The 12,838-nt window shown below is 31.9% G+C and overlaps 1 protein-coding gene across 3 annotated transcripts in view; it reads right to left on the bottom strand.

The window, feature by feature from the left end:
* The window catches only part of LOC105322873 (uncharacterized), an 88,605-nt gene extending 78,688 nt beyond the window's left edge, over window positions 1–9,917 (bottom strand). For 2 of the 3 annotated variants that reach the window (XR_010712306.1, XM_066080075.1), the window contains exons 1-7: window positions 9,816–9,916; window positions 5,953–6,177; window positions 5,333–5,455; window positions 4,358–4,412; window positions 3,731–3,808; window positions 1,504–1,607; window positions 93–119 (exon numbers count right to left, since the gene is read on the bottom strand). Coding sequence is in view for 2 of the 3 variants with exons in the window: in XM_066080075.1 (XP_065936147.1) it covers window positions 93–119; window positions 1,504–1,607; window positions 3,731–3,808; window positions 4,358–4,412; window positions 5,333–5,455; window positions 5,953–6,177; window positions 9,816–9,846 (643 nt within the window). In the remaining variant the exon portion in view is untranslated. Of the gene's footprint in view, window positions 1–92; window positions 120–1,503; window positions 1,608–3,730; window positions 3,809–4,357; window positions 4,413–5,332; window positions 5,456–5,952; window positions 6,178–9,815 lie in introns of all 3 variants that reach the window. The other variant, XM_066080074.1, reaches the window with a different exon arrangement.
* Window positions 9,918–12,838: the final 2,921 nt, after the last annotated feature.

Below are 12,838 nucleotides of genomic sequence, written 5' to 3'. Positions count from 1 at the left end.
CAAACTAAAACCATAAGAATATATGAAAAGCCATTGTTATATAACTTATAATAAGTTGGGTTTACTGTTAGCAAAAGCATTTTGTGTCTTACCTGACCCAGAGAGAATTTTTTTCAATACTGAAAAGTGAGATATTGATTATCTGTCAAACAACTTGGACACTACTTCTCCATTAAAAAGTTGACCAAAAACACAACATCTATGTTTTGAATTTGAACCAGTACATGTAATAATAATATGTATTAGGCATGCATGGGCTTTTTAAAATGATTCATTGATTCAAAATTACCACGGACACTCTTAAATGAATCATATATGTTTTTATTTCAATAGTTAGAAATGTACATCAATAAAATGTGTTCAAACAAAACCTAGTACTGTATTTAACATAATCATCGCAGTCTGCAGCCAATTGATTTAAACTTTTGAACCCTTTTGAAACTTTTTTATGCATAATAATAATAAAGAAAAAAAGAATATACGGTATACATGTAAGCCAGTGCTCGCTAGCAATACCCCTGATACCCTGATTCTGATATGAATATACAAATTATCCAAAGTCTTCATTTGACAGAAAGTTTACGTCTGATTGTTAGAAAAAACTAATTACACTGCTTGGCAAACATAACAAGGGCACCGCTAAGCAGAGCATCCCCTCGCGACACAAGTTATTGTGTGGGGATGCATTATTTAGGAATATATAGTTATGTAAATGAGAAAACCACATTCTACCTACCCTCCATTACTTCAAAAACAACGTTTTCTTTACCTGTACTAGATCTAAATCCAAAAAATATCAAGTTGTTGATTTGAACTGCCCCGACCAAAATTATCACCTCATTATACTCAAAGAATGATTCCTTATTCCTTATTAACTCACCGTAACATTGTTCTGTCACGCTACTTTCGCTCTGGGTGATTGATAACTCAGAAATTTCGATTGACAACTTGTATACAAAGTTGATTATGACATTAATTTAATGAAAAAATGAAATGAAATAATAATTTGTAATAGTATTAATGTTTTGGAAAGGCACATGCATTTTTTATTTGTTATTTTACAGAAGTGTGCAATATATGATAAATATTTTTATTTTTGAACGAATTTTGTCGTAATGTATGCGCCCCTCCTTTATAATGGTGTAATTTTATCTAAGTTTTTGCATAAAAATTTGACCAATTAATATGACATTGCATTTGTTTTAATCTTTTACAATGAGGCATATTTGCATGTGCAAAGGTTGAGGAAATTCTATTGGAAGGTTTTTTTTTTAATTTACCAGAAAATTGAAATGGAGTGCACACACACACAAAAGGTTAAACAATATATTCCCCCTTTCCTTCGGATCTGGATATAATTATCATTTTCATATTTGTGTTTAAACACATACCGGTACATGTATTCACTGCCATTATTTCAAATGCTTTCCCGCTAAAACAATATGGTGTGCCATATAACACAATAAATCATTCAAATTGTAATTCTAAGCAAGAGTTTCATACCTTTTCTGTATAAGGGAACATATTTCAAATGCATAAAGATGAAGTATATCACAATGAGAGATACGAGAGGAACGAAGATGCCCAAGATAATTGGCAAAGGATGTCTGAAAATAAAAATAAATAAAAAGTTTATACTCAGGGTAATCTACTGAGAAGCCCTTTGGGCTTCACAGGATTTGATCACGTGACCAACCAACTTTATATCCCGGTGAACTTTTTAAATTGCTGTTTATTTCTTAAATGTATAGGGTGTCTCAGAACATGACACTATAAACTCTTTAAATAAATTTTGATTTTTTAAACAAAAAGTCAAATGCATTTTCATAAATATAAATATGATGTAAATTTCACTCAGCAAATTTCACAAACATTTGTAAGTTTTCGACAAACTGAGCATTGTTTATAAAACCACAACAAAAATGAGAATGCGTCCAAATGACGTCCTTTTTTTCAATAACAACGTCAATTGGATGAGTAAAATTTCTCACAACATCCCATTTGTATAGATCCCATTTTCTCAAATCCTCTCACTATATAAAGAATAGGGTTGCTTGTGAATTGTTTTCCCCAGGGTATTCTTTTTTAGTTATTTGTGCAACTATATCTGGAGATTGTGTTTCAAAATACAGGTTTAAAACTGAAGATGCCTTCTCTCTTGAATTAAATTCAACAAAAAAAATATTATGCAACTTTGTGACATCATAATTCAATGAATTGGAAAAAAAATTAACTTTTGAGTTACCCGGTTTACAATTTACAATATTTGGCCAAAAATTGTTTAATTTTAGATTATATGAATTTCAAATGGTATCAGATATTCTGGGACACCCTGTACATGTAGTTTTGAACCGACTCCCTACATATTTGGGAGTGGAGTAGACTGAAACCTATTAGGCAGGCCTTAGCTAACAAAGATGTAGGCATAGAATATACTATTGTCCTAAAGACCGGTGCCCCATAGACCAACAAGGGTTAGTCTTGAGACACAGTTAAAATCCCAGCCACGTTTGAATAATAATTATGGTATCAACTTGCTCTTTGGTCAATAGCAAGTTATTTTTTTCATCATAGCTCTTTGCATAAACAATGGCTTAGAAATAATTTCTCTATCAAATTTAAACATTAACCCGGCTATGTTAAGGCTGTCCGAAGCTAAGTATATATCGAAAAATGATACTATTTTAATTATCAAAAAATACTTTAACCGAGCGAGTTTCTTTAAACTTTTATTACATAAATTAACAGTGACATCCAACACTATAATTGATGTATTTTTGTGACGTCATATATTTCTTTTAAGCATGTGACGGGTGTATTCTAACACGGTAAATAATCTATAAAAATTGCATCAGCGCAAGTGAATAATGACATTAAATCAAAAATATTTTTATGAAAAATCCTTCGATAAGTAATGTATTTTGCAGTTCTTGCTGGGGCTTCATATAAATATTTCGTTTATTTGAAATATTGTCAAAACATTTCGCACCGCCATCGAAATTAGGCACATTTTTACCATTTAGGCTCGATTTACACAAAATCGGGTCACTCGGTAGGTTTCCCCCAGCAAGATTCACATTGGTACTTATTTTCTCTCCCGATTTCACGTTAAATATACTAAGATTGTTTTTATCTTTCACTTAATTGTGCTAAGCCGTTTTTTATATGCATATACATATCACCATTCATTAGATTACACGTAGCAGGGGAAGTCTCAAAACCATTAGTTTATGAATAGTTATTTACCTATTACGAAGCTTTAAAACTGTTGATTTTTTTATACTCCATATCGGTGATATTAAATTAAGTATCACTAGTAATGTATTTACAACAGTGTCTATGTAAAGGAATGAAGCGGTTTTATTATGCACAATGAATATCACTTATTACGTTACGATACATTCCCTAAGAACGATCGAAAGGAATGCAGATCGTGACGTCAAAGTTAACTATGACGTCATATCTTATGAAGTACAGACAAGTGAATTTCTACATTTCTTATGAAGTACAGACAAGTGAATTTCTACATTTCGCTATGAAATTAATAGGGCAGCCTTAACATAGCCTGCGAAGTCTAAAATTGCTAAAAGGGCTTACATTTTGTTTTTAAGTTTTATTTATCACCTCTCAATTTATTAAATATATAAAGATACAAGGGTAAAATTGCCTACAGCAATAATAGATTGACATAACTTATCATCTAATTTCTATAAAAAAATAAATCTCTCACCCTGACATTTCATATTTTTTGTTACTGGAAGTTGAAACTGATGTTGCATTTTCTCCATCTGATTGAGTCCCAGTAGGACTGAAATGAAAGGGAAAGTTATAAATTTCTTTGATACCTTAATAAATGACACCTGAGTAATATGCATTTTTACAAGATTAAATTCAACAATATGGAAGTTGTTATACAATGTACATTGTAACAGCAACTTGAAAATGTATATATGACATATAAATATCTACAAATTGCCAATTAATTTTGGTCCATATGAAATATTGGTTTTGAAAATCACCAGGCAAAATAGCTCAATGCAATTTTCATGATCGGTATTCAAAGATGATAAAGGTAGAACATTTGGTCACATGTCCAGGTTATTTCAGAGATGAAAATAGAAATGCTCTAAACTTTACTATTGGTGCATTGACAACATAACACATGGAAAGCATCTGAGTGAAACTTTATTCCTCTGTCAGACCAAAAAACTTAAGAATCATGAAATTTACATTATAATTGTTCTTGGCTGAACAATTTCAGAGAAGAAGAAACAGATCATTTGCTGCAACTTGCCAATACGGAGAGCAAATTATCAGCTGATTCAGGTGAATTCTAAGGCTGTATATATATACTTACCTTGTTGTAACAGGCAGTGATGTACTTATCTCTTTCTTTACATAACATGCTGTGTCTAAAATCAAAGAAATTATCAAGTTTATTTCATTTTTATTATTAAAAGATCTATATTCAAACATATTATAAACTCGATTGCGTTATAAATTTGTGACAGTGACATCTGTGCTTGAACTTTGTTTGCCTCATACACTCTTTGTACCTGCCAGGTTATTAAATTTACATAAATGTATGTGATGTGATAATTCTTGCATAAAAAGATCTGTTTTTTCTTCTTTGTGTATCCCAAATCAAAAGGCTAGGTGATACATGTTGGCAATTTTTTGGCCTTTTTTTAAATAGACGTAGTGTATCAAAAACTTCTTAGAGGGTACAAATACACTGTATTTTAGTAAACTGAACAAAATATATAAAATGAAAACTAAAGTCAGACACCTTAAAACTGATTAATTTTTGTCCCATTAAGAAGTAATTGTTTTAAACAATTACTTCTTAATTTGTTTAACACATTGATAGACACTGTTAATATACACCAATTATTGTTACAACTTCATGACAATGTACAACATACAGATGTTTCTTTACAATGTTTATTTAACAATAATCAAAGAATTGGATTAATTATCAACACTCTACAGCATACCATACATTATCAGCACTAGCACGTATGACTAAAAAATCATGATTGAAATTTCTTCGTTTCTTGGGTGCATTTTATACTATACTATACTAACTTTGGAGTGCATAATATACACAAGCTACTGAGCACTATACATGAGACTTTACGGTAGTTTACTGTCAACTACCTTTTACAACTGATAAACGTAGTTTATTGACTGCAAAGTTTAGCTCATCTTTGTAAATTTAGCGTGCCATAAATATTAAACAGTATGCTTTTTAAAATTAAATGTTTTTTTACATGTACAATTTATTACACTAGCAAGTCAATCTGTGATATAGAAAACTGCTTTTACTCACATTTTGTATTTGTTGCCGATGAGAACTGAATAGTACCATGTGAACAAGTCAGATTGTTTTTTGGGACGCAATTCCTTTCGTCAATGTTTCCTCTTCCATATGTGTTGAAATATGCACATTTTCCTTCAAATGATAATACATATACAGTTTTCTCCAACAACCCTTAAACAAATATTTAAGATCCTTGTTTTATATATATATATTTTTTTTAACCTTTATATCCAACCCTTACAATGATTTCCAAGTACTTGACAAAGTTATTTCTAATGCACAACCAATACCGGTACATGTATTTGAATGTCAGTTGTTAAGATACAGAGATTATAATCCATGTAATCCCTTGTTATGTAAACAAGGCTCATGATACTCAAATTTTGGTTGTCATGATCATTGAAAATACAGATAATGAAGCATATAAGCATTAAAAATGGAAATTTTTTAAAATAAAATTTTAAAAGTTTTCATCTTAAATTGTGACCTGATGCATGTACATGTATTATTATTAAATTCTACAGGATATGTCATCTTCCTGCGAACAGTTAGACAATGTTTCTTGCTAACAGTGCTTACAATGGTTTTTGTGTACATCCTCAATATTTCAGACACCCAATTCCTCTTACCTTCGGGAATCCACTTCCACTCCCTGCAGGCCTCAAACTCCTTGGTGAAAGTCTCATCCAGAAGACAGTGGTAATCATATTGACTACAGATTAGACGTAACTGTTTATTGGAGGGTTTGGCCAACTCCAGACAAGTTGTATTTACCACAAGCCTTGACTGTGACTGGACTCTGTGAGAGACCATTAGTGCTAGGAATATTATCAGCCAGATCTTCATTCTTTTGTCTGCAAAAAATAAGCATATCTTGATGTATTTTGATTTCAGAATAATTTATTTCACAACTTTGTATATACATGTATCAAGGCATTAACTTTTGCACAATAGATCATTTTTAATTGCATACTGGTAGCTAGAACTAACAATATAGACATAAAGATGGTGACCATCTCAAAGTGCCATGCTTGAAAAAGGTCATTAATAGGATGAAAAGCATTTCAGAGCACTTTGCTTTGACCTTAACCTCTGACATAGAAATTCTGCATTTGACATAACCTTAAATTCAAGGTCACTGAAAACCTAAATAACCTACGGGGCTGTATGTTGGTTAAATATGTGCAGAGCAAGATTGAGCCAAGGTGATAGAAGTTATGGTCTAAAAAGTTCTGGATTTCAAACAAATCTTATATGACTTTCACTTTTAACCTGAAAATGTTGTTTGAACTATTTCAACTATGCACACTGGTCAAATCTGACCTTAAGCCATTTTACATTATCATATTTATTTTAGATTCTTTTATAGCTGGCATATCTTTAAGGTTATAGTGTATAAAGGATCAAAATATAATTGGTACATGATTCACAGATTCTTTTTACATCTATATATGAACAAATTCATATGTAATACAAGTACTTGTGCTTTCTGGTTTCCATATTTTGTGCATAAATTGATTTTTAATTAAACAAGAATAGAATTTCTGGGTCCCCCGCCGGTCAAGCAGTTTACTAGTATTGACCAAGGCTGATTTAGGAACTTGACCAAGGTATTAGTGGTATAAACATTTGGTATAAATTTAATGAAAATCTGTCAAAATTTGTAGGCATGAGAGCGCTTACAAAAAAGTGTGACGGACGGAAACACGGACGCACAGACGCACGGACCCACGCCCGGCATTTCTATGTCCCGGCTCCACATTGCGACAGGGGACAAAAAGAATAATTGTTTCTCCTGAGAATCAGTATAAAATTTCCTGTTTGTGAAAGGATAAATATTTTTTGTGTTACTGTAAAAACTAAACTAAATAAGTAATGTTCCATAAGTTGTTAAAAAGACCACAATGAAATTAAATACACTTTCAAGCTTTCATATGGGCTATCCTGGTATCATATTTATGTTTTTCAAAAACCTAATTGCTTATGAAACTATACATGTTTAATATGATCATTTAAGAAATAAGGTATCATTTCTGGATGTATATCGGGATATAAATACGGGTTGGTCACGTGATCAAATCCCATAAAGCCCGAAGGGCTTCATGGAAGATTTGATTATGTATCAACCCGTATTTAAATCCCAATGTACATCCAAAAATGATACCTTATTTCTTATATTTACATTTGTTGCAAATTATGACAATAACAATGCTCCATACTTTCTCTTTTGTGATGCCGTTTCGATTAAGATGACGTAACAAAGCCGTTTCGATTAAGATGACGTAACAAAAAATAGTGCAACAATGTTGCAAGCATTTGATTATCGTGATAAATAAATATGACACTACTTTTGACAAGACAACACTTTTTATCATTAAAAAGGGAAACAGAAAAGAAAATTCACTTGTACAATTGAAAAAACCGATTGAAGCTTGGCGGAATAGTACCACCTCTGTTGAAGTCACAGAGCTGTTAAAAATTTGAAAACAAAGCGATGGAAAGTTGAGTTAGAGACTACTTAGGCATTTTCAGGGGAAACCCTATGCCAGAATCAGATTCAAGAGCATAATGATTTCCTCCGACATTATAGAGGAAACTTCAGGATGGCGATTTTAACTTTGATCGAATCTATTTTTACAGAACAAATCGGACAGAAAAGCACAAGGAGTTAAATTTGACCGTGATCCGTGAATGGACTAAACACGAAAGGTCTGTGATATTGCGTTTGCAATTTGGACCGAGGCTTGTAATAAAGTCAGAAATGAATTTTAACTGAATTAACTCTTTTGACAAATTGCGATTGTAATTTTCAAGAACGCCTCGTTACGATGTCGATCCATAAACATTCTGTTTACAGGCCTAACGTGTTATCTAACATGAATCATTTATTCAGTGATCAATGTTATATTTTTTAAGAAAATGAATGAATAAAAAACTTTGTATGACAAAATACAGATACGTTTATTTTTTTATGCCTAAATTATGTTTTCATTACGATATCTAATAGGTGTGTTTCAGCACAAGTCGATTAGTTTGTGCACATAGAAAAAGTAGTGACCTAGATTATTCATGCGCTACTTCGACCTCTTGACCCATAATGATGTTATGCAGGAATAACAGCAGATTGCACAAACAGTGTTATATAAGGGAAACATTTGCAAGTGTAAATATTTGATTGAAACATAGTCTGACAAGAGATGTTTGTGAAACACTTATGCCACCTCCCTTGGAAAAATCCACAAATAAAATGAACGTAAACTGCAAATAACTAGAATTTTTTTACGTCCAAGGGCCGTAACTCTGTCGAAAATTGCTCGATCGTACCCAATATCAAACTTGACCTAGATATAATCATGATAAAGCTGTATACCAAATTTCATTTCAATATGTTCATCCTCTGCGAAGAAAATGAACAGAAACTGCAAATAACTAGAATTTTTCTACGTCCAAGGGCCATAATTCTGTCCAAAATTGCTCGATCGTATCCAATATCAAACTTGACCTAGATATAATCATGATAAACCTGTATACCAAATTTCATTTCAATATGTTCATCCTCTGCGAAGAAAATAAACGGAAACTGCAAAAAACTTGAATTTCTCTACGTCCAAGGGCCATAACTCTGTCCAAAATTGCTCGATCGTACCCAATATCAAACTTGACCTAGATATAATCATGATAAACCTGTATACCAAATTTCATTTCAATATGTTCATCCTCTGCGAAGAAAATGAACGGAAACTGCAAAAAACTTGAATTTTTTTAAGTCCAAGAGCCATAACTCTGTCGAAAATTGCTCGATCGTACCCAATATGAAACTTGACCTAAATATTATCATGATAAACCGGTATATTAAATTTCATTTCAATATGTTCATCCTCTGCGAAGAAAATGAACGGAAACCATTGGTGGACTGACCGACAGACCGACCGACCGACAGACAGCAGCAAAGCAATATGCCCTCCCTTCTTCGAAGGGGGGCATAAATATTAATATGTATGTTTATATATGTATGATGACATGAGACCAAATTAATCTATATACATGTACATGTATATGTTTATCTTATCTCATAGTCATTGGAGAACATATTTATTATAAATGAATAAATTAAGTCACAGTAAAAGGTATTGAACACTGATAGAAGATATTTGCAATTCAAATGTAGGATATATCTAATTATACAAATAATCACAAGTTATAAGGAATCTTTTAAGTGATATCCATGTTCTGAGCCCATCATCTTTAACCCAGAAGTGAAATTCTTGGCCACAGGTTCAAATTTTCTTATTCCATATATATAATACACTACTATATGTAAGTGCTACAAACAATTATAGTACATATAGTACAAGTAATACGTACATGTACTAAAAGTGTCACATATCAAATACTGAATCAAACTTGCGTTTCTCCCTTTCATATATACACTTTATTCACAAGGGCGTAATTTAATTCAAAACTACTGCTCTGAAACATTTGTGCAACTCACATACTGATCTTGCTTCAGCTGAGGCAGCCATGATTCAGTCCACGCAAAGTTAGTGTAACCATCTATGCTAACAAATGCCTCAATAAACTACAAACATATGTGCATGCTTAAATGAGCCTGTGAACTGTCAGTTGATATACACTTACATTAAATAAGGGATGCATGTACATGACGTATCGACAGACACAGTTATTCCCTTTTACTGTATAAGTATCATATAATCAATCAATACTAGGGTTATTTTTAAGGACGACGTTACTGGTAATTGTTTACTCAGGGTTTCACCGTTTGAGTTTTCAAAGTCGGATAATTATTAAGTTCAATCATTAATGTCATAAGTGTCATGTGTTCAGAACACAAAAAGTATTAATGAAATGAATTATTATTGATATTTCTGCTATATTTCTACTATATTATGGAATTAGACTCAAACTAAATTTTGCTCCTAGAGAAACAGAGGGAATTCGGACTAAATTTTTCAGATTTTGTTTTTCACTGAAGAATCTTTAGGGATTTTCAATAAACACTATGATTCAAAATGAAGTATCTGTAAGTGACTTGAAACAAACAAAATATATGATAGAAAATTAAAGACTGTTACTCAGGTTACAGATCACACGTCAACCATTATTTATTCAGATATAAAACCATGCCATAATAAATGCATGCTCATGCAGCTGACTCACTCTCTAAGGAATGAGAGTACCAATGCACCAGATGATCAGAAGTGTCAATAAAAGATCGAGCAGAGCAGAAAAAGATAGGGCTTATTTGATTGGCTGAATTAATTGCAGAAATAATATTTATTTTAAAGTAAAAATATCACTGATTCACTGTTTAAATTCATTGATCGAATGAAGAAGTACCACAAAAAGTAAAGAAATGAGAGGGATTATTGAGTTCTTTGGGAAATGAATTGGTACTTTTTTCTCTCCCTTGCACATGCAAGTACAATGTTACAAGTTATACATCATGTACATCCACTTAAATTTTTTGCCAGTTTTTTTTATTTTTGTCTTAATCTGTGCAGTGAGCATCTGTTTATGTTTAAAAATAGCATGTAGATAATGTACCGGTAATACACTGTGTGCAAACAATTAAGGAAGAACAAGTGGGGGTTTTTTGTTAACCAAATCTGGCAGTATAATTCCTTGCATCATGCATGCACTCATTTATTCCACAGTACTTAAAATCGTGCACGATTTAGGTACATCCTCATCTTTATGATAAAGATGAGTTTATCTGTTTTTATATGTTTGTGGATCAAACCTAACAGAAAAATCAGAAATGCTTAAAACACGAAGATCTAGACTGTGCCGATTCTGGTAATATAGTTCTCATATCTCACTGAATCCAGGACATTTTTATCCATGCAGTTTAATACATGCATGTATCGATCTACATTACAGTCTAAACTGCTGAAGCAGACACCCCTATAAAGCAGTCACCTTTCGTCTGCAGCTGTCATTTAATGAAGATTAAAGTGTATAATTGAAATACTTTTACCAGTTTAGAATTTCCAAATTTTACAACATTTTATACCAAAAAATAAGTTTAAAAATTTTTGGAAAAAATAAAAATTTCAAAATCCCCAGCGGAATTCGAACTTGATCATGACCAACAGTTTCGTAGTAAACCCTCTAACCCACAAAGCCACGCTGTTGGGTAACGAATTATGAAAAGATCTAGACTATATTTATCAAATACAAATATTGGCACAAACACAATTACAATAATTGGCAAAGGCCCAATGGATATATAGGAACATCATTGTATGTAGACTAATTGACATCTGTTATCAAAGCAGTCATTAATGAATTTAACAGTAATTTTTAAAATAGTATGTATTTCACTATTTAAACATACATGTAAAATGTATCTTTCTTTGTCTAAGTTATTGGCAATATTTATTTTAATTATATTATAAAAATTACTAAAATAGCTGTTCCTTAGATGAGAATAGGCTTTTCATTGAAAAAGAAAATGAATTTCAAATAACACTTAATTTTATTGTTCATTTCGATATTAAAAAAATACATCACATATATTTTTTTTTTTTTACCCGATGGGCGTAGTCATAATCACACAAGGAAGCGTAGCTACACCGTTTATTGACTATTAACACAATTTCATATACACGAACCCTAAATTGTGCAATTATAGTTCTGTTTAAACAATTGAAATTAAATTTAAATTGATGAAGGTTATTAGTTTTTCAAAATCTTGTTTGATACTCTGTATCAATGTATGTTTTTTAAAGCTGCTTGGTCCGATTTTTATCAAATTTTATGCACGCTTTTAAACGATGGCTATGCTTAGTATATGTATGATAATTGACATTGCAGTAGTTTTACCCGTCAATTATGCCAAATTTCAATGACGAAAAATACGTACAAAATTTGCTAACAAAACAAACGACATTAAAAGGTACCGCGTTATTTCGCCTCATGTTAAATTTCACCCCTGACAACGAGACGGGTATGGTTGTGTTACGAATTTGACATCGCTTTAAATAAAGGTCAAAATGATCAGACAAATTACAAATAAACATGTGTACGTTTTGTTCGCTAATATTTCCAAAGACTGCTTTCTTTACAATTGATGCATAGCATGCGGGTTGAATAACCCCAATTATTCGGGGGACGAAACCAAGCGGTTTCCTTTTCTAAACATTCCCGTGATGCATTTTGGTTTGTTTTTTCGTTTGCCCAAAGAGAAATTATTTTTATTTACTTTGAATATTTCTAACTTTGAAAGGAGACTGATTCTGCTTGTGCAAATAGGAGAAAGTCCATAACTTTCTAAGATAAATGATTTGTATGAAAAAAAAGTTGATACTGTAATTACAAAAAAATCGGACCAAGCAGCTTTAAAAGTGGCTGAAAAATCATGTAACATATATATTTTGAACAAAATCAATCAACAAGCAAAAAAAAAATAAAATTTGAGAAATGCATGTCGCGAAACCGTGAATGGTTAATGTCAAATCCGACTGGCTTCCGCTATTCACTCTGTCCACAAAA

This window comes from Magallana gigas, chromosome 3 (genome assembly GCF_963853765.1).
Source record: "Magallana gigas chromosome 3, xbMagGiga1.1, whole genome shotgun sequence".
Taxonomy (NCBI): domain Eukaryota; kingdom Metazoa; phylum Mollusca; class Bivalvia; order Ostreida; family Ostreidae; genus Magallana; species Magallana gigas.
Note: the sequence above shows the minus strand (reverse complement) of the source record. Positions and strands in the feature narration are given on the sequence as shown.